The sequence below is a fragment of the Eubalaena glacialis genome, chromosome X, assembly GCF_028564815.1.
Source record: "Eubalaena glacialis isolate mEubGla1 chromosome X, mEubGla1.1.hap2.+ XY, whole genome shotgun sequence".
In the NCBI taxonomy this organism is placed as follows: domain Eukaryota; kingdom Metazoa; phylum Chordata; class Mammalia; order Artiodactyla; family Balaenidae; genus Eubalaena; species Eubalaena glacialis.
This window is the reverse complement of record NC_083736.1, coordinates 16,255,636-16,274,915: the sequence shown is the minus strand read 5'-3', so window position 1 is coordinate 16,274,915 and position 19,280 is coordinate 16,255,636. Positions and strand designations below refer to the sequence as shown.

Sequence of the window (19,280 nt, the reverse complement as noted above, 5' to 3'; positions counted from 1 at the left end):
ACCAGAACACCTCATGCAAACTATGCCTGTAAGACTTTGCCTGAAAAAAGTAGATTCAGCAGAACCTTAGACCCAGTTAGGGCAGTGCGTAAGACTAGAATCACATAGTCACTCCGCTGGGTTTCAGCATGCCTAATAACTGCCCTCCTAATTTCCAAGAAGGAGCAGTGTAAAAAGCAAGCTCTTATGGCCAGTTTTCAGTGCTTTATATCTGCGGCTACAGGTCTGATTCTCACCTCCAAAGAGAAAGCATCTTAGTTCAGTTCACATTGGGCATCATCTATGACCTCGCTGTTCAAAGTGTGGTTTGCAGACCTGCAGCATCAGCATCACCTGGGAACTTGCTAGAAATGCAGACTCTCAGGCCCTACGCCAGACCCACTGAATCAGAATGTGCCTTTTAGCAAGGCCTCAAGGTGATTCCTATGCACGATTGCTGAGTTTAAGTGCTGACCTATATGAGACTCACTTGCTTCTAGAGACCAGTGTAAAATAAGAACTCTCCTAAAATCGGGAATGAGATTCTGAAATTTTAAAATATCGTTTTTTTTCTAATCGCTTTCCAGTTTTTTCAGTTCTGTAAATTAATTATTTGTAGTTTATCTTTCTGTTACAGGATGACTTAACAGTGAGATGTGTATTTTGGGACTTGGGCAGAAACGGTAGGTTCCAGACATAACTTTTTCAAAGTCTTGAGTGGGAGGGGGAGGGGGAGCAACGAGGGAGGAGCAGTGATTGGTGCATTGGCTTTGCTGATGGGGCAGACACTCTTTCCAATGCCAACAGGTGGCAGAGGAGGCTGGTCATCTGATGGCTGCTCTGTCAAAGACAGGAGGCTAAATGAAACCACCTGTACCTGCAGCCACCTTACAAGCTTCGGCGTCCTACTGGTAATATCCCCACTCTACCTGGCCTTAGATTTGGGTCTGAGGGTTAGCTGGCATCATACCATGATGTCTAATCTGATGGATAACTTTGATAGATCAGCAGATTTCATGATATTGTGGCAAAGTTATAGACCAATGAAATGACTCTTCTAATAAGCAAATGTACTTGAAGGAAAATACTTGAACATAAAAGTATTTTTTCGCATTCTATTTTTACATTTAAGTTTTTCTTTTTAAGATAGCTATAAGAGAACTAGGGAATTCAGATTAAAATGGGTAATAAAAATAGTTTGTAATGTACTTTAAAATTTTATAAAACATTTGACATAAATTATTTAATCTTCCCAAAAATCCAGCAAGATAGGTAGAATAGGGAGTTGTTATTTTCATTTTAATGAAGTCAGAATTAAGACTCACTTGTTAGGTAATTGTCCACAGTCATAGAACTAAGAAATATAAGAGCCAGAAGCCAAATTCAAGTCTTTTGGCTTCTAGCCTGGTGCTTTTCCAGTGCACCATAATGCAGTGATCAAGTACATGGGCTTTGGAGTCAGCCAGACCTGAATTTGGATCCTGGCTCCTCTACTTTGTAGCTGTGTGACCCTGGGCAAATTACTTAACCTCTCTGGGCCTCAGTTTTATTATCTTTACATGATGATAATAATTGCGCCTATCTTGTAGGTTTGTTGAACGAACTATGGACGGGTACCTGAATACCCAATAAATGTAAATTATGACTCTGTTATTTATTTTAAAATATTTGGTCTTGAAAGCAACATTTTATTTTCCAGGACTTGTCTCGAACATCTTTGCCACCAGCTCAGATAATGGCCCTGACATTTATCACCTATATTGGTTGTGGGCTTTCATCAATTTTTTTGTCAGTTACTCTTGTAACCTACATAGCCTTTGAGTGAGTATCCACAACTGGAAACTTGGATTATATGACATAGCACCTCAATTGCCAAAGTGTATTAATTAAGCATGCTCCTTGGCCTAGCTTATCCTGTCCACCCATCTAGTGGGGCCACCTATATGTAAAACTTCATGGGACTTTTTGGTTTATATACTTCCTTCCTTCCACTAGTTTGTGCACTCACTGAAGGCAGGGGTTGTGTCTTAATCATCCTTGTACCCTAAAATGATGCCTGGTACCTAGCTGACATTAAGTGAGAAATGAAAGATGGATGCAGACCCCGAAACCCAAGAGCTTACAATGTGAAATAGACCATAGCTCCATGTACAGCACAAGAACTGTGTTTAATATGTTAAGTTTCTAAATAATACTGAGCAAACACAAAAGATTAAATGCATTAACGGGTGTGGGGATGAAGAAGAATAAAGGGTATCAAGTGTCACTGAAAAATACAGATACTCAATGAGTGTGGCTTTGTAGGTCAAAGCAAGAATGACATTCCAAATGACAGCATCTCCTTGGCTTATCAGAAGGGTCCCTTTGGTCACTTCTGGGGGGGATTCCAATAAATTTTGTCAGAAAAGAAATATAGGCACTTTTATTGCATTAACTAAATGAAATAATATGTAAGTTCTGGGATTTAGATTTTGGACACTGATCAGGAAATGCACAAATTTACTTTTAGTGCCAAACTTAGGGTCCAGCTGTGACTACAGATCTTCTAGTGGACCTTTGGAAATATGATTAATGAGACTAAATTACTATAAGGCCAACCATTACTCAGAATGATCTCACCAGATGTAATTTCACACACATAAACATGTACATGTCATCAGTTAGCTGTATTTTCCTATGGCTGTTTCATTTAGCTATAGTTTGAACTCTTCTTTCCATGATCTCATTTTAACTACTAACATAAGATAACAGGAGAATCTGGCTTTTTGAAGATCTGAATAGAGGAGCCTATTGTATGAGAAGCAGCACATGCTTCTAGAAGTAGTTTGGGAGAAATGGAGGGGGGTGCTCAGAAGATTCCACTACAAACTATTTGAAAGGATGGGTCAATAGTCGGCATGTATTAAAAGGTTCCACAGAAATATAAACATGAATTTTCCATATGGTTATCACAGATGATTCGGTTTCGATTTTTCCTTTGTTGTTATCGTTGGCTTTAATGCCTCCCCCCCCCCACACATACACACCCACGCTCAAAGAGAGGAAATTTATACATATAGACATTTACCAAAAAATAAAAATAAATTGCTTAGAACACAGATATGTTCACATAAACGTTGGCAGATTGTGATGCTAATTCTTGTTTTGTGCTTTCCTTTTAGAAAGATCCGGAGGGATTACCCTTCCAAAATCCTCATCCAGCTGTGTGCGGCTCTGCTCCTGCTGAACCTGGTGTTTCTCTTGGACTCGTGGATTGCTTTGTACGACATAAGAGGCCTCTGCATTTCAGTGGCTATATTTCTGCATTATTTTCTCTTGGTCTCATTCACTTGGATGGGCCTGGAAGCGTTCCATATGTACCTGGCCCTTGTCAAAGTGTTTAATACTTACATCCGCAAATACATCCTTAAATTCTGCATTGTTGGTTGGGGTATGTATAATTTTTGCTCACACAGTGCCTGGGTTATCTCTGCTTTTTCTCCAGTGTTTTGATTTTTAATCAGAGACATTGATGAAGCAGGTCATACTTGGCAGGTTTCTAAAACAGCTTTATTCTCCTTTTCATGTTTCACTGCCCAGAGAGCAACCTCGTCAAGTCTCTTTCTAGAACACCTGTATATTTACCCTGGATTGGTTATGACCACAACACTCTGAGGTTAGGGCTATGAATCCTCTTTATCTCCAGTAACTAGAACTGGGGCTGGCACATAGAAGGTGCTCAATCAATTGAAAATATTAGCTTGGTGATAATGAGGCCAGACTGTCCGTCCCCAAGCTCCCAGCCAGCCTCACTCTGTTCTGTACCTCCCAGATTCACACATGTGCACGGCAGTGTGCTCAGCAGGGCAGAGCGAGAGAACGTACAGATAAAACCTAATGTAACTTCATCACCACGCCGGCCCGGTATTTCAGATCATGCCACCTGTCAGTGGTGGATCACAAAGTCTTAGACGCCCCCAAGATGTTGAAGCTTTCTTCATTCAACTCCCCACCAAATGTAGGAGCCTCCTGGACTTGACTTACCCTTGACTAAAGATAATTTAACCTCTGCTTGAATTTTTCTATTGTTGGGGAGCTCATTACCTTCATTAAAAAACAAAATTCAGGGGCTTCCCTGCTGGCGCAGTGGTTAAGAATCTGCCTGCCAATGCAGGGGACATGGGTTCGAGCCCTGGTCTGGGAAGATCCCACATGCCGCGGAGTGACTAGGCCCGTGAGCCACAATTGCTGAGCCTGCGCGTCTGGAGCCTGTGCTCCGCAGCAAGAGAGGCCGCGATAGTGAGAGGCCCGCGCACCGCGATGAAGAGTGGCCCCCACTTGCCGCAACTAGAGAAAGCCCTCGCACAGAAACGAAGACCCAACACAGCCATAAATAAATAAATAAATAAATAAATAAATAAATAAAATTTAAAAAAAAAACAAAAAAAAACAAACAAAAAAAAACAAAACAAAATTCAACTGAGTACATTTGAAAGATCTTACTGGCTTTATTCGCAATTCATGAAGGGCAGCATCCCATCTAGCAGATAGAAAGGCGCTCTGAGGAGCTGTACTCAGTGAAAGACTTTTTATAGGCAGAAGGGAGCGGGAACAAGGAAGTCATTCTGGGCAATAAAGTGGGTTGGTTACTGCAACGTTACTTTCCTTCAGGGGTGGCAGGGGTCTATCAGGCAGGTTACCTACCTAGTGCTGATAAGGTGATTTTGGATTGACTGGTTTAAGATTCCATTTCTGGAAGAGCCGAAGACTTAACTCTGTAATGGAGTTAAGTCTCAGTTTGGTGACCTGTGAATCCATTTTGGGCCTGTTGTCTTGTTTTTAATACCTTACAAGGCAGCCAATGACTATCTTCTAAAGCTCTGCAGGTCTGTTTTTCCATTAAGTTCACTTGGCTCTCTGGTGGCACTCACCCAGCGGTCTTGGTTTTGCTCTCTCAGGAAAAAAAAAATAAGCTGACACCTCTTCTGCCAAAGAGTCCTTTAGATAATCTACATGTAATATATATGTATAATGCTCTATTTCTCAATGTATTTTCACACAAGTAACCCCATAGGAGACAAGTCAGTGAAGTTAGCAAGGCAGTTATTGCTAATACCACGTGAAGAACCTGGCTCAAAGTGATGACGTGGTTTACCCTAATTTCCACAGCTCGAGAACAGCCGAGGCTGGCTTTCTAATTTCTTATGCATATCCCTTCCACTGTATTATAGCCGCCATCCCTCCCAGACTCCCTCCTCTTCTTCAGGCTAAGTATTCCTTCAAGGACTTCCCTGGCGGTCCAGTGGCTAAGACTTCGCCTTCCAGTGCAGGGGGTGCAGGTTCAATCCCTGGTTGGGGAGCTAAGATCCCACATGCCTCGGGCCAAAAAAACCCAAAAAACAAAAAACAGAAGTGATATTGTGACAAATTCAATAAAGACTTTAAAAATGGTCCACATCAAAACATATTTAAAAATATATGTAAATATTCCTTCAGATATTCCCTATGCAATAGGATTGCAGACCCTTTACCTCCCTTGTCATCCTGCTTGTTATTATATCTTTGTGAAGAGTAATAGAACAACACCTTTCTAGAAAGTCACTTATTCCCAGAAAAAGAAGTCACTGCCTCTGATCTTGGGCACGGATTGCGTCTTCTTTGTACAATCCTGAACGGTCAGATTCCCTTGTCAAGGAAAAGCTCCACACCCCCAGTATTTTATTTTTAGGAAGGTGTCTCACTTAGGAAGTCACCATATGTCAGTGTCTCCGTAAGGTACAAATACAAAAGAATTAAATGAAATATTATGTTAGATGGTACCAGGTAGCCCAACCTGGCTGTGAGAAGGAATTGTTTTTCATCTACCAGAGCCTTGAGATTGTATGCTGGGCTGGTCTGTGTGCACAGAGTGTGAAGTGTCAGCGTGGGGTGGGGAGTGATGGGGTAGAGGGGTGAGACGGACTCCTTCCCAGCCCAAGGTCACTTTAAGCGGGGAGGAGCCTTTTCATTATGCTTCCTCTTAGCCCAAGTGCCCTGGGAGAGCCAGTGAGAGAGCCAGTGTAGTGGCAATCAACACCCCCAAATCAATCAGGTCAGGCATCTCAGTCCGTCAACGGGTTCCAGATAATCAGTTGAGGACTTTGGGGTTCATAATGAAAGATTTTCTAGAAGTTGCTGGTAACCCTAACAGGTTGATTCTTTGGTGTATATTTTGGAGTCCTTCACTTGGCCTGCCACCTGACCCTTAAAATTACATTCCAGATGGGTGTAAGTTAAGGCTAACACTAGCTACCATAGCAGACAAACCCTGAAATGTCAGGAGCAGATAATTTCTCACTCATGTGCAGTCCAGTTAGCAGAAGTGGAGGGGTCTCTGGTCTTGTGATTTTTCAGGAGCCAAGCTGCTGGAGACTCTGCCTCAAGACAGGGCTTCCAAGGTCGCTCTGAATTTGGGAGAAAAGAGTAGAGAATCTCACTGGAGGTTTTTATGGGCTAGGCCAAGAGGTGGAGCAAATCACTTCTGTCCATGTTCCATTGGCCAAGACCTAGTCAAGTGGCCACATACTCCTAGCTGTAAGAGAGGCTGGGAGATGGCCAGCCACAGCTCACCAGTCTCTGCTATTTCAGAAGAAAATAGAACGTGATCTCTATTCTTTCTTCTCACCACCTTTGGTTATTAGAACTGTGTGTGACCGATGTTTCCCATCTTCCAGGGGTACCAGCTGTGGTTGTGACCATTGTCCTGATTATATCTCCAGATAACTATGGACTTGGATCTTATGGGAAATTCCCCAACGGGTCACCTGATGACTTGTGAGTACAAAGCCCCCCACGGAATGTTAAGTGAACTGGAAAGCAGAATTCTCCAAGAAAATGGAGGCTCTAATCAGCATATCAACTGGCTCTCATCCTAATAAAAGCCAGTAACATTTACAGCAGACTTTGCAGTTATATATGTAATGAGATCAGCTAGTTAGAAAAGTCATGCTACTATGTAAGTATTAAAAAAAATGAATTAGGAGAAAGTATTTCAAAAATACTTTTATAAGCCTCTCGTAAAAATAAAATACCAGCTACACTATATTAGTAAAGACTCATGGAATAGAGTTACTAGGGTCTAAGGGGGATAAAATCTTTTAATGTTTTCAGAGAATATTTTTTAAATACTTTCAATCACCAAGTGTCCTAAAATAAACCCTCTTGGAGTTTTTCCCATAGAGCTATAAATGGCTGTGGAGATCAGAGGTTTTATCTTTTTTTTTCTCTTGTAATTGTAGGAAAATGTTTCAGTAAAACAATATAGATTCATTGTTATCATTTTGAACCATATTTCAGCAAAAAAAACATAATATGTTTTCCCTGTTTTTTCCCCCCAATTCCAGTTGCTGGATCAACAGCAATGCTGTATTCTATATTACGGTTGTGGGATATTTCTGTGTGATATTTTTGCTGAACGTCAGCATGTTCATTGTGGTCCTGGTTCAACTTTGTCGAATTAAAAAGAAGAAGCAACTGGGAGCCCAGCGAAAAACCAGTATTCAAGATCTCAGGAGCGTCGCTGGCCTTACGTTTTTATTAGGAATTACTTGGGGCTTTGCCTTCTTTGCCTGGGGACCAGTTAATGTCACCTTCATGTATCTCTTTGCCATCTTTAACACCTTACAAGGTAAGCTCTACAGCACTAAATACACACTGAATGACCCAGTCGAACTGAAAAATATTGCTACTAAAAGAGTATCTGCAAAGTGGCTTACTTAGTAGCTTAAGATATAATCATTGAAAAACAGATTTAACTTTGAGAAAAGGTGCTCTGAGAGCCTTGGAAGAAAGGCTAAATTCGCTAAATTCAAGAAGTGCTCCTTTTTTCCTCCTTATCCATCACTACCTCCTGGGAGGGAATAAACATATCAAGGGGAACCTACCAGGAACTGTTTCTGGGAGAGTCAATCACTCTTCCTTCACCTGGTTCCTTACCTTTTTTTCCTTTAACTTTTTTATTGAAGTAGAACATGCATACAGAAAAGTGCACATACCCATAAATGTCTCCGTGAGGTCTCACCACTCTGACCTAGGTCTGTGTTTGATTTGAAGACAATGATAAATGTGAAGTCAATGGTAGCAGCCTGGCCCAGTGCTTAATCCCGCACAGTTGCTCTGCCCTGACATGCAGCGAGAAGGGCAGGCTCTGTGTGTGACCCTTGACCTCGGAGCTTCCCCTTTGTTGATGAAGCCCAGCCGCAGTCATTTGGGAACCCTCTTCCATTGTATTCTTTTTTTTTTCCCTTTGGTCTCATTGTATTCTTTAGGAAAGCAAATTACTCATTCTTTTAGATCAGCATTATAAAAGAGTTGTCAGCTGTGATTAATTATTTTTCAATTTTTTTTTTTTTTGATTGCGTTGTGTCTTCGTTGCTGCGCGCGGGCTTTCTCTAGTTGCGGCGAGCGGGGGCTACTCTTCGTTGCTGTGCCCGGGCTTCTCATTGCAGTGGCTTCTCTTGTTGCGGAGCACAGGCTCTAGGCACGTGGGCTGCAGTAGTTGTGGCACGCAGGCTCAGTAGTTGTGGCGCACGGGCTTAGTTGCTCCGCAGCATGTGGGATCTTCCCAGACCAGGGATCGAACCCATGTCCCCTGCATTGGCAGGCAGATTCTTAACCACTGTGCCACCAGGGAAGTCCCAGCTGTGATTAATTGTTCATGGATGCACTTTGGCATTAAAAGCAGAGCAGGCTAATAAGTTTACATTACAATAACAATCATTCGTGTCCCTTGGTTTCCTTTTATTCCAAATCCTCTGCGGGGATGCCTTTTAATTGCATTCTCATCCACTCGTTTTCATCTTTTCCTGGTGGCTTTTAGCTCCCATAGCATTCTCCTGTAGTTCTTTCAGGCAATATAGTTCATTAACCTGAGGTTGAATTCAAATGCCTAATTTGGCTACCGGTTCTTATTTTATTTGGAGGAAGCCAGTTAATGTGCTTGCTGGTTACATACAGTTGTTCATTTTTACCTACAATGTACAGTTCCTGAACTGGTATATCCAGGTGTTGGACTACTTAGAAAAGTTTTATTTGCCAACAATGGCATGCTAAAAGTAAGAGACACTTATTTTAAAGAGAAAACATATATGCCCAAATCACACTAATCGTAAACATGAAAGCAAGGTACCTACCCTCACATATTTACTGTGGAAACTGAACCTGCCTCTTTTTCATTTCCCTAGAATGACTTCTCATTAGAATATGAGTGGACAGAAAGAATGTATTGTTTCATTTGTAAAAGGGAACTAAAGCCTAATTCACAGGGCTTTGGGGTTGATAAAAGGAGAGATGTGTACAGGTTCTGATTTGGGCCTTGGGTACCCCCATTTTGATCTCTCCCCTAATGCAACCAAGTGTAGCTGCCCAGGGTGGCAGGTGGACAAAGGTGTGCAGTACTTGAGATATCAGTCTTTAGGCTGGACACGTGTACCTTACTAGAAGCAAAGCTGATATTTTAACATGAAGGTTTTAAAGTAGATAGATTGGGGGCTGGGGAGAAGGAGAACTCAATTCGCACATTCATTCTGCTGATATTTGTTTGCGTTCAAAGCCTTGGGGCGTGGTAGCGAGGGGGCTGTGTGGGGAGCCCTGCGCCTGCATGCAGTGGGGAGTGGAGGCAGAGCCTGAGGGCCTCTTCAGGTCTGTAGTGTTGCTCTCTTTGTGGCCAGGACACCACTGGAGAATTTCCTTGAGCCTGTCACAGGGAGGCTGGAAGGTAGACAAGACTATGGCTGCAGTGCCCCAGGCTTCGGAGGAAGAGGGGAAGGCCCAGGGAAGGGATGTGGCTGTGGACTGGAGAGGAGGAGCGAGGGATGTGAGACAAAGGAGGAGATGGCATTTGACAGAACTTGGAAATCGATTACGCATATGGAGGGATGGGGAGGTAGGAGCTGTGGACTGAAATTAAAAAAGCACAGGGACTTCCCTGGTGGCCCAGTGGTTAAGACTCAGCACTCCCGATGCAGGGGGCCTGGGTTCAATCCCTGGTCAGGGAACTAGATCCCACATGCCGCAACTAAGCCCTGGTACAGCCAAATAAATAAATATTAAAAAAAAAAAAAAAGCACAATGTGAGAGCTGTGAGTTTCAGTTTTCTTTGGGGGACTATAGTCCGGGAGACAGCCGCTCAGAAAGCTCTGAAGAACTGCTCTGAAGAGGTAAGGGGGGAGATCAGCATATGTGTGAGTTTGGAGAAGGGGTATGTACAGTCAAGCACACATCTCGGCAGAAGGTTACTGCTTGTCACAAGGCACAGATATCTTAGCTAATGCTTTTAGTGCTTTCCTAAGTGTGGGAAGATGCAAGAAACTGGGTTCATAAAATTTTCTCCTGAAAATACCTAACTATCCGAAGGCCTTTTCTACCAGTTTTCCCAGAGCACAGAGCACCTCATGCCTGATCTCCATCCTGAAATCCTTTCAGGGTGTGTTGAAGGTCAGTGACTGCAGTGGCTTATGACTCAATCCTTGTAGAGCTGGATGGCCAGCAACATTCTTTAGTTGGCAGAGCCTAGGTCTGAGCTGGCATCCTGGGTAGATGGCTCGTATTTCCAAAGATAGGGAAGGCCAATGACAGGATGTGAGAGGTGACAATGAGTTTAATTTTGGACATATGGAGTGATATTCTTTTTATAAGTATTTGTTTAATCTTACAAAGAGAGTCCTCCCAGGGTGCCTTTCAATAGCAAACTTTCCCAGGACTTTGGGCTTTATTTTCAATCTGCAAAATTTCATTTTGCCTATGGCTGCCAAAGATTTTATCTTTTGTGCAGAGTAAGCTCATGACATTCAAGTCTTAGTTTGGAATTCATTGTGTTATGTTTTTTCCCCCCTCCCCATAGGATTTTTCATATTCATCTTTTACTGTGTAGCAAAAGAGAATGTCAGAAAGCAGTGGAGGCGGTATCTGTGTTGTGGAAAGTTACGACTGGCTGAAAATTCTGGTAAAGATTTACCTTACTTTTTCTCCTTCTCTTAAAGCTTGAGGAAAAGATTGTATAAGTTAAGATCCAAAGCAATTAATGCCAAAGGAATATCGGATCTGGAAATCAATGAATGGAGCCTGCTCAACACAAAATATCCATTGTGAACATTAGGGAAAAAAAACCTAGTGAATTAAAAACCAATTATTCACATCTGGGAACTTAGTGAGCAATAGAATTAGTGGCCTGGCTGCTTCTTGAACGAAGCAACAGTGAAATTTTTAGAATTCATTTCCTTTCGAGTGCATGCTTTCTATTTGTCCAAAGAAATTTTTAATATTTACCTTCCTAACTTTTTAAGTCTTGACTCAACCTTTTTTCCACAGGTCCTGGTTGTCAGTGACTTCATTTATTTGTTATTGGGCCAGACTTTATATATAAGCCTTAGCATACATTTGGTTATTTTGAAGTTATTTTCAGCTATGCCCTGCTGGGTTATAGAGCAAATAGCTCATTTTTAAGAAAATAAGAAAAACGAAGTACTCTTTGAAAATCTAAATTCCTTTTGCATAAATATTACCCATGAATACAGACTTTGCGGTATTGCAAAGATCTGGTTGCACAAGATTGGAAAATGGCAGTACCTAGAGTTCCATCATTTGCCTGGATTGAAGAGCCATTAGTCATCACAGCAGGTTGATTTGTGTTCTTGTAAAGACAGTCCTGGCTCTGAAATATTACCTAATTCAGTGGATATTTATAGACACAATCAAATTAGCTTGGCCTTTAGTTCCCAGAGAACATAGGTTACTTTTAACCAGGCAGTCATTTAAAGGACGAATGTATACGGTCTTAAATGAAAATACATTTTATCACACCAACCTGTGAAATGTGGGATTCTCTGTAAGATTGGAAGCGAGAGATCAGTTGCTTAGAACGAGTTAGGCTGTGACCTGTCTTCTGCATCTGAGTTTCAACATTCTGCCCTGTTTTTCTGTAATGCTTACCCTACTGTAGACTGGAGTAAAACTGCTACTAATGGTTTAAAGAAGCAGACTGTAAACCAAGGAGTCTCGAGCTCTTCAAATTCCTTACAGTCAAACAGTAATTCTACCCAGTCCACCACGCTGCTAGTGAATAATGATTGCTCAGGACTCACGAGCGGAAACGGTACGTATGTCTCAATACAGTATTTCTCAAGCTAGTGTTTGTTGTATTAAAGCACTTTTATCCTTTAATGGCATTTTTGCTAAGCAAAGTGTATAATTACATGTATGACTAGTGGATCAAAATGTGGTTCCCTTATAAAAGAGAAAGTTTATTAATCCAAGTTCATTCGTTTTAGAGCAGTTTTTTTTTTTAAGATTTAGGGGTTGTTTTTTTTTTTAAAGATTTAATTTTTCACGATGGGAATTGATGACGACCTAAAAGTTTTAATGTGGCAAATCCTGACTTAAGTATTGCCCAAAGACTTCAGTCCTATGCTATTTCTGTGCAAGCAGTACCTAAAATAGTAAGACTATATCAATTTTTTAGTATATCTATAATTATACACATCTTCAACACTTTTAAACCTTCCTATTTTTTGCTTGTCCTGTTTGTTCATTCTTTTCCACAGTGTGGCTGCCTTGTGACAGTGCCCAAATCCCCATGAATATATCAAATACTGAAAGATGAATTGTGACCTGTATTGGTGACTATATATGTCTCCAATATACGTACAGATCATTGCTGCTGTGCCTCCTTTACTCATTAATTCTGACATTTCTAGCTAGAACTTCCATTACGTTTTCTTTCTTTCATAAGACTGGGCAGTTCATTACTCATAAAAACTTATCTGTTTCTCTCTTCTTTGGCTTCTTAATATGTCTTTTGCATTTTTATAAAAACTTAAATTCTGCTGGTATACTTTCTCCTTTCCTGGAGAATTTGCCTTTACTTATCATTTTAGAATATTAGTTATTTGCATGACAAATTCAGATAAATTTGTGAGAAGGTTCATATACTTACCAGATAATTTTCTAGCCTCCCAAAGATGGGAGGTCCTACTGGTTTGTATAGACTTTTAAGATACAAGAGGAGGGGCTTCCCTGGTGGTGCAGTGGTTAAGAATCCACCTGCCAATGCCAGGGACACAGGTTCGAGTCCTGGTCCGGGAAGATCCCACATGCTGCGGAGCAAGTAAGCCCGTGTGCCACAACTACTGAGCCTGTGCTCTAGAGCCTGTGAGCCACAACTACTGAAGCCCGTGTGCCTAGAGCCCATGCTCCGCAACAAGAGAAGCCACCGCAGTGAGAAGCCTGCGCACCGCAACGAAGAGCAGCCCCTGCTCGCCACAACTAGAGAAAGCCCGCGCACAGCAACGGAGACCCAACGCAGCCAAAAATTAATTAATTAAAAAAATTTTTTTTAATAAATAAAATAAAATACAAGAGGAGGCCTCTAAATCAAGGTTTCTCAACCTCGGCACAGTTAACATTTGGGGCTAGATATCTCTCTGTTGTGGGGCCTGTTCTGTGCATTTGAGAGTGTCTAGCAGCACCCCTGGTCTCCACCCACCAGGTACCAGTAGCACCCAGCCGCTCACCCCCCACAGCTGTGACAACTAAAAATATATTCCAGTATTGTGAAATGTTCCCTGGGGAATAAAACACCCCCACCCCCCGGTTGTTGAGAACCATTGCCATATCAGATGAGAAACAGTTGCCATGGGGCCTTAGCTCTTTATTGTAGATACCAGAGGGAGAGCTGGGCTCTATGCCAAGTAGCTATAGCGGGAGTGACTCAGTGCAGGTAAACACAGTAGAGGCAGTGGCAGTCAATGCTGATTCCTAAGTTAGTGGGAGAAACCAAGTTCAAAGTAGAGAAATCAGAGGTGTGAGCTGAGTCATCAAGATCCCTAAGAATCACAACATATCAGTCAAGCCTACTGGTTTGGATAGAAGTGTTTGGGGCTCTTAAAGCCAGATTTTTCCATATTCTAGAAAGAACTCAGAGATGAAGCCTCACTTGCCTAGCCTACCAATATGTTGCCATCCTTCGGGGAATCAGATTGAATGGAGGCAGCACATTTTGTACAACTGTTTGACGTGGCTGATTTCGCACAGCTATTTTCCATGGCTGACAGTGAGGGTGGGGTACATTTTAGGTCACCAAAATGGCCACGTGTTTAATACCACATAACCTGGACATCAGATAGACATCCCTGACTCCTCAGTCTGCACATCAGGATCTGGGATGGATGACAGAAAAAGAAGCTGGAAGTTTAACGGTTTGTTTATTACACCAGGTCAAATTGTTACCGCACAAGAATGTCCTCAAACCAAAATGCCTAAATCCGAACAGCAGCCTCAGACAGTCACTTGCCCATCTCTGTGCGCAGAGATGGAGCTGTGGTAGCCACATCCATCACCTAGTGTGGGTGAATACTACATATTTCAGTTATGCCTTGGACGCTTGGCTACTAGCAGCCATCTCACTCAGTACACAGGGCCCCAAGCTCACAGTTTGGAAGAGACATCACATGTTGACTCTTTCGCTTCTGAGCCATGTAACCCTAAGCAAAGCACTTACTTTCTGACACCTTAGTTCCATCGTCTGTGAAATGGGGATAATAATAGCACTCATCCCGTAGGGTAGTAAATGAGATAATTCTTATAAAGTTCTCAGCACTGTCATTATTAGTATAATTACGGCACGAACTAACAATTGGGCTTATTATTCAGCTTTCTACATTGTCTTCAAACGGTGTAACGGTCAAAAAGATGGTGCCAAGGAGCTAGAGGATCTCAGCAGCTGTGCCCACCCCACCCCCGCTCACACACACAGACACACACACACACACACACACACACACTCTCTTCAGGGCCTGCCTGGGGTTGGGGAGGCCCACCTGCTCCCTGGCCTGGACTCTGAGGTTCGACCGTGTTGTTTCCTCCTGGGAATCAGTCTTATCCTGATTTAGTCAGAGGGGCTGGTTTAGTGTATGAGAGATGATTTTTTTTCTTGCCAGGACTGTTGTCACTCTGGGTTTCTCTGGTACAAAGTTTTACTTTATAGGAATCTTAGGGAACCGAGAACCTTGTGAGGGATCTCTGTTAACCTTTGGGAGAGACCAGAATATTACCTTAAGTTATATTACACATACGCTACTACTTTGAAGGCAATATATGTTCAACCAGAGTTAGGAAATGGGCCTTTTAAAATCAAAAACATTGCTTTGCTTCATATTTTGACCGTTTCATTTAAAAAAAGCTGCCATAGAGAGCTGGTTTCTGAATCATTCTCCAATTTGTTTTGCTTACTTTGAGTGGTCTTAGGAAAGGAATGAAAAGTAAATAAAATATGACAATATATCAGACCTATTTTTTTTTTAAAAGACATGCTCTACATGTGCATACTTAAGAATAAAGTCACGTTTGTTTATTTTGAAAATGCTTTCTGTGGATACTTCATGACGCTGATTTTGTTTTTCCTCATACAGCGAATGCTTCTACAGAGAAGAATGGTTTTTCTTTCAGTCTTCAGAATGGAGATGTGTGCCTCCATGATTTCACTGGAAAACAGCACATGTTTAACGAGAAAGAAGATTCCTGCAATGGTAAAAACCGTATCGCTCTAAGAAGGACTTCAAAGCGGGGAAGCTTACACTTTATTGAGCAAATGTGATTCCTTTTCCTAAAATCAAAGCATGTTGCTTGACAGTGTGAAAATGTCCAGTCTTACTTTTTACACAATGTGAGTTGTATGAAAATCAACTAATTTTATACTCAGCAACTTCTGGAGGAGCATAAGCTAATTGAGGGCAATGGTTGCTGTTGGAAGAGGAAACCAAGACATTATACCTTGGTTCTTAGACATTTGTGATTTGGTTTCTTATCCTTCATTTTAAAAGAAGACTGGTTTTAAACAACACACTAAGAATAAGACTCGTTTTTAAAAAATCAAAGTAGTTCATTTCCAGCCCCAGTTAAAGATGCTAAGTTATCTTTGATAACATTATATAAAGCCACTGTTGACTTCAGCCTGTTGGTGAGTTTCGTTGTGCATGCCTTTGTTGTAAATAAGCTAAATTCTAGTGACCCACATGTCAAAAATCTTACTTCTACATTTTTGGTATTTATTTTCTACTGTGTAAATTTCTTTCTTTGTAGAATCACGGTTGTGTTGTTGTGTCTAATGTGATAATTCAGAAAATCCTTGCTGATTCAGTGAACTCTAAGCTCCTTTTGGAGATTATATGGGATGTGAAATACAGGAACTTCACTGAAATCAAGAAATAATGACGCCAGCCAGACTGGAAAAATGTAAGCAGATAGTGCCACAATTAGCTCATACAGTGCCTTGGAGTGAGTTAGAAAAAGGTGCCGCCACTGGGCAGACACAGCCCCATGGGCTCATGATTTGGCAAACAGAATGAGGGCCATATTTTAGCCCCACTCACCCTCTTGGGTGCACCGTTGTTCAGGGTACCACCTGTACAACCGTACATAGCATCCAATACCGACACCCATCTCCTGACCTCTTCCCTAATCATCAGATTATGGAAGCTGCACCAAGATGTTTAGCTTAATACCTTGGTCACAGAGAGGGAAGGAACTGTAATCTAGACCATATGGTAGAAAAATCGTGAATGTGGAAGAGATACATACACTGCCACTTCTCAAATCCCCAGAGCCTTTCAGAAAAGGGGAGTAGAGTAGGATTACTTTTTAAAAGAGATGTACATTTAAAAAAATCGTATTGCTGTTCTTTAAAAAGCAACTGCATGGTACTTTGTTGATTGCTATGACTGGTACACTCTGGCCCAGCCAGAGCTATAATTATTTTTTTAAAAGAATTGTCTTGATGAGTGTATAGTGACAAGGGGGAGCAGCTATTGGGAACAGTGAACTATCCTGCAATGCTATTGTTTCCATATGTATCAAACCCTGATTGCTCCTAGTCATAGCGAGTCTATCTTGCTTCCTACCTACAACTGCTTGAGCAGTGCCTCAAGTATGTCCTTATTAGGAACATTTCAAAAACCTTTAGTTAGGTCTTTCACTAAGGTTCCCTTGCATATATTTCAAGTGAATGTTGTATCCCAGACTAACCACAGTAATAATGTGAGTGCTGATTTGTCTTTGCAATATTTCTTCTCCGATTTATTTAATTGTCTTGTATTTATATGTTAAAATTGACAAAAATGTTAAAATTGCCAAAATAAATTCGCAGTTAAGTCCTTTAAGTTTGAGAACTTTCACAAAAGGAAAACATTTGTGATCTCTTTCCCTGGTGGTGGAGCTTGGAAGCGGTAGGACCACCCTGATGAAAGCAACTCGACATTAGCATCCTTTGGCAGGCAGCAGGCACGCTGTGACCGTGAAGTCAGAGTAAGGATTGTCCTGCCTCCCGAGATTGCTTTCTGAGGTCTCTTTTTCATTTTCCTCTTGCTCTTTCAAGATTATCTCTTTAACGTACGTTGCCATTGGCTCACACAAGCCCCAGATTTGGATCCCCTCCAAGTGTCTGCTTCCTCAGCATCAAACAGTAGGATTTCAAGAAGGTGAGGATCGGAATTGGGGTTTCTGGGGAGCTGATTAGCATATAGGAGCCACAAATGGGGAAAGCTGGCCTCAACTCTACAAGGGGTCTCTGAGCAATCTCTCCTTCCACGATGCTCAGTTGCCTCAAAGATGTTGAGTACTAATTTGATGAGAGAGGTGGTGAGATACTCTAGATTTGGGGGTGAGATATCAGAAACCAAATCTCCCAAAGCAGATTATGTAAACAAAGTGTACACAAAAGGATACACAATGTCTGACAACCTTTAGGTCCTGCCCCCCACCCCTTATTTTTCCTACTGTGTTTTGTGTCTGGCTACAGTCCTTAAGCCAAATTCTCGTCTGTATTTTTACTTCAGACAGATAAGGGGCAGGACAGAGAGAATGTTCCTGAGAAGCATCCTCCTTTGGCTTTCAAATTGGTCCCACAACCTGAGACCCTACTGAAGGAGACAAAGGTGGTGGCAATATGAGGAGGCAAGGAGTATCACAACAGTGGCCAGTATTTGAAGGAGTATTTTCTCAGAACATTCGAGAATTTGTTTTGTTTTGTTTTGTTTTTTCCCCAAAGCACTGCATTCATTAATCCCACAAAGTAACTCTGTTAACTTCAATGAACAGCATCATGATTGTTCTCAGTAAAAAGGGTGAAATGTCTTCATTGGAGATACTGGATTGTGTCTAACGAGGTCACCTAGGAGGCAGGTTAGTTTGTTGAAGGTCATTTCCACAAAGAGCTAATTTCCTGAACAAGCAATTTATCAAATGGACTAGCACGTTGTCACTTTGTCTCCATAAGAGCATTTTAAGGACTATTGAGTTTGTCTCTGCTTCAGCTCCTAGCTACTGCGGTTGGAGTCTGAAGGACGGACAGGAGAAAGACAAGACTGAGTGGACATAAGAACATCATCTTGAACGGGAAGAATTCTTAGCAGTATATTCTTTTTTCTTTTCGCCTCAGTCTCTAGGTACAGCATCAAAAAGTTGGGGTGGACAAAAATTGAATACATTCTTCCAGAATGTGTTCTTTTAAATATATTTATAGGACTTCCCTGGTGGCGCAGTGGTTGAGAATCCGCCTGCCAATGCAGGGGACACGGGTTCGAGCCCTGGTCCGGGAAGATCCCACATGCCACGGAGCAACTAAGCCCATGCGCCACAACTACCGAGCCTACACTCCAGAGCCTGCGAGCCACAGCTACTGAAGCCCAAGCGCCTAGAGCCCGTGCTCTGCAACAAGAGAAGCCACCACAATGAGAAGCCCGCGCACCGCAATGAAGAGTAGCCCCCGCTCACCACAACTAGAGAAAGCCTGTGCGCAGCGACGAAGACCCAATGCAGTCCAAAATAAATAAATAAATAAAAATAAAATAAAATATTTATAGATATATACCTCGCTGTGAAGAAATCTTATGCTCCCTGGTGTTTCTCTCTTTACCTCTCAGTCTCAAACTAGCTGCAGGAAGCTGGAGCAGAGATACATTCAGCATTCTTTAAAATATTGTGATAAAAACCAAAATGATCTCCAGTCAACTAAAATTAATTTGTCATAGAAATAATTTGGCAAATTGGCTATTTTCGGCAAATTGATTCAGAACGGACCCTCTCTTCTGTGTCAAAGATGGAGTGCTTTTCTTTAGAGTCAAAGACCTGAACCCTCCAAGAGAAACATTTGTTGGTTTCCACCTTGGATGCTGACATGTGGCTCCCTGGGAACTTCCTTGGCAGAAGCCCCCCATGGCAGGACAAGGGGCAGACCCTCTGGTTGGGGTCAGAGAAGTTATACATGGTGCTACCTCCGTGTCTAGTTTCAGGCT

The 19,280-nt window shown here is 41.9% G+C and overlaps 1 protein-coding gene across 4 annotated transcripts in view; it reads left to right on the top strand.

Moving 5' to 3' along the window:
* The window catches only part of ADGRG2 (adhesion G protein-coupled receptor G2), a 133,855-nt gene extending 116,854 nt beyond the window's left edge, over positions 1-17,001 (top strand). For all 4 annotated transcript variants that reach the window (XM_061179105.1, XM_061179107.1, XM_061179104.1 and 1 more), the window contains 9 exons: positions 617-662; positions 787-890; positions 1,679-1,800; positions 3,141-3,409; positions 6,672-6,771; positions 7,341-7,624; positions 10,838-10,939; positions 11,936-12,088; positions 15,402-17,001. In XM_061179105.1, coding sequence (XP_061035088.1) covers positions 617-662; positions 787-890; positions 1,679-1,800; positions 3,141-3,409; positions 6,672-6,771; positions 7,341-7,624; positions 10,838-10,939; positions 11,936-12,088; positions 15,402-15,586 — 1,365 coding nt within the window. In that variant the 3' untranslated portion in view covers positions 15,587-17,001. The remainder of the gene's footprint in view (positions 1-616; positions 663-786; positions 891-1,678; positions 1,801-3,140; positions 3,410-6,671; positions 6,772-7,340; positions 7,625-10,837; positions 10,940-11,935; positions 12,089-15,401) is intronic.
* The last annotated feature ends 2,279 nt before the right edge of the window (positions 17,002-19,280 follow it).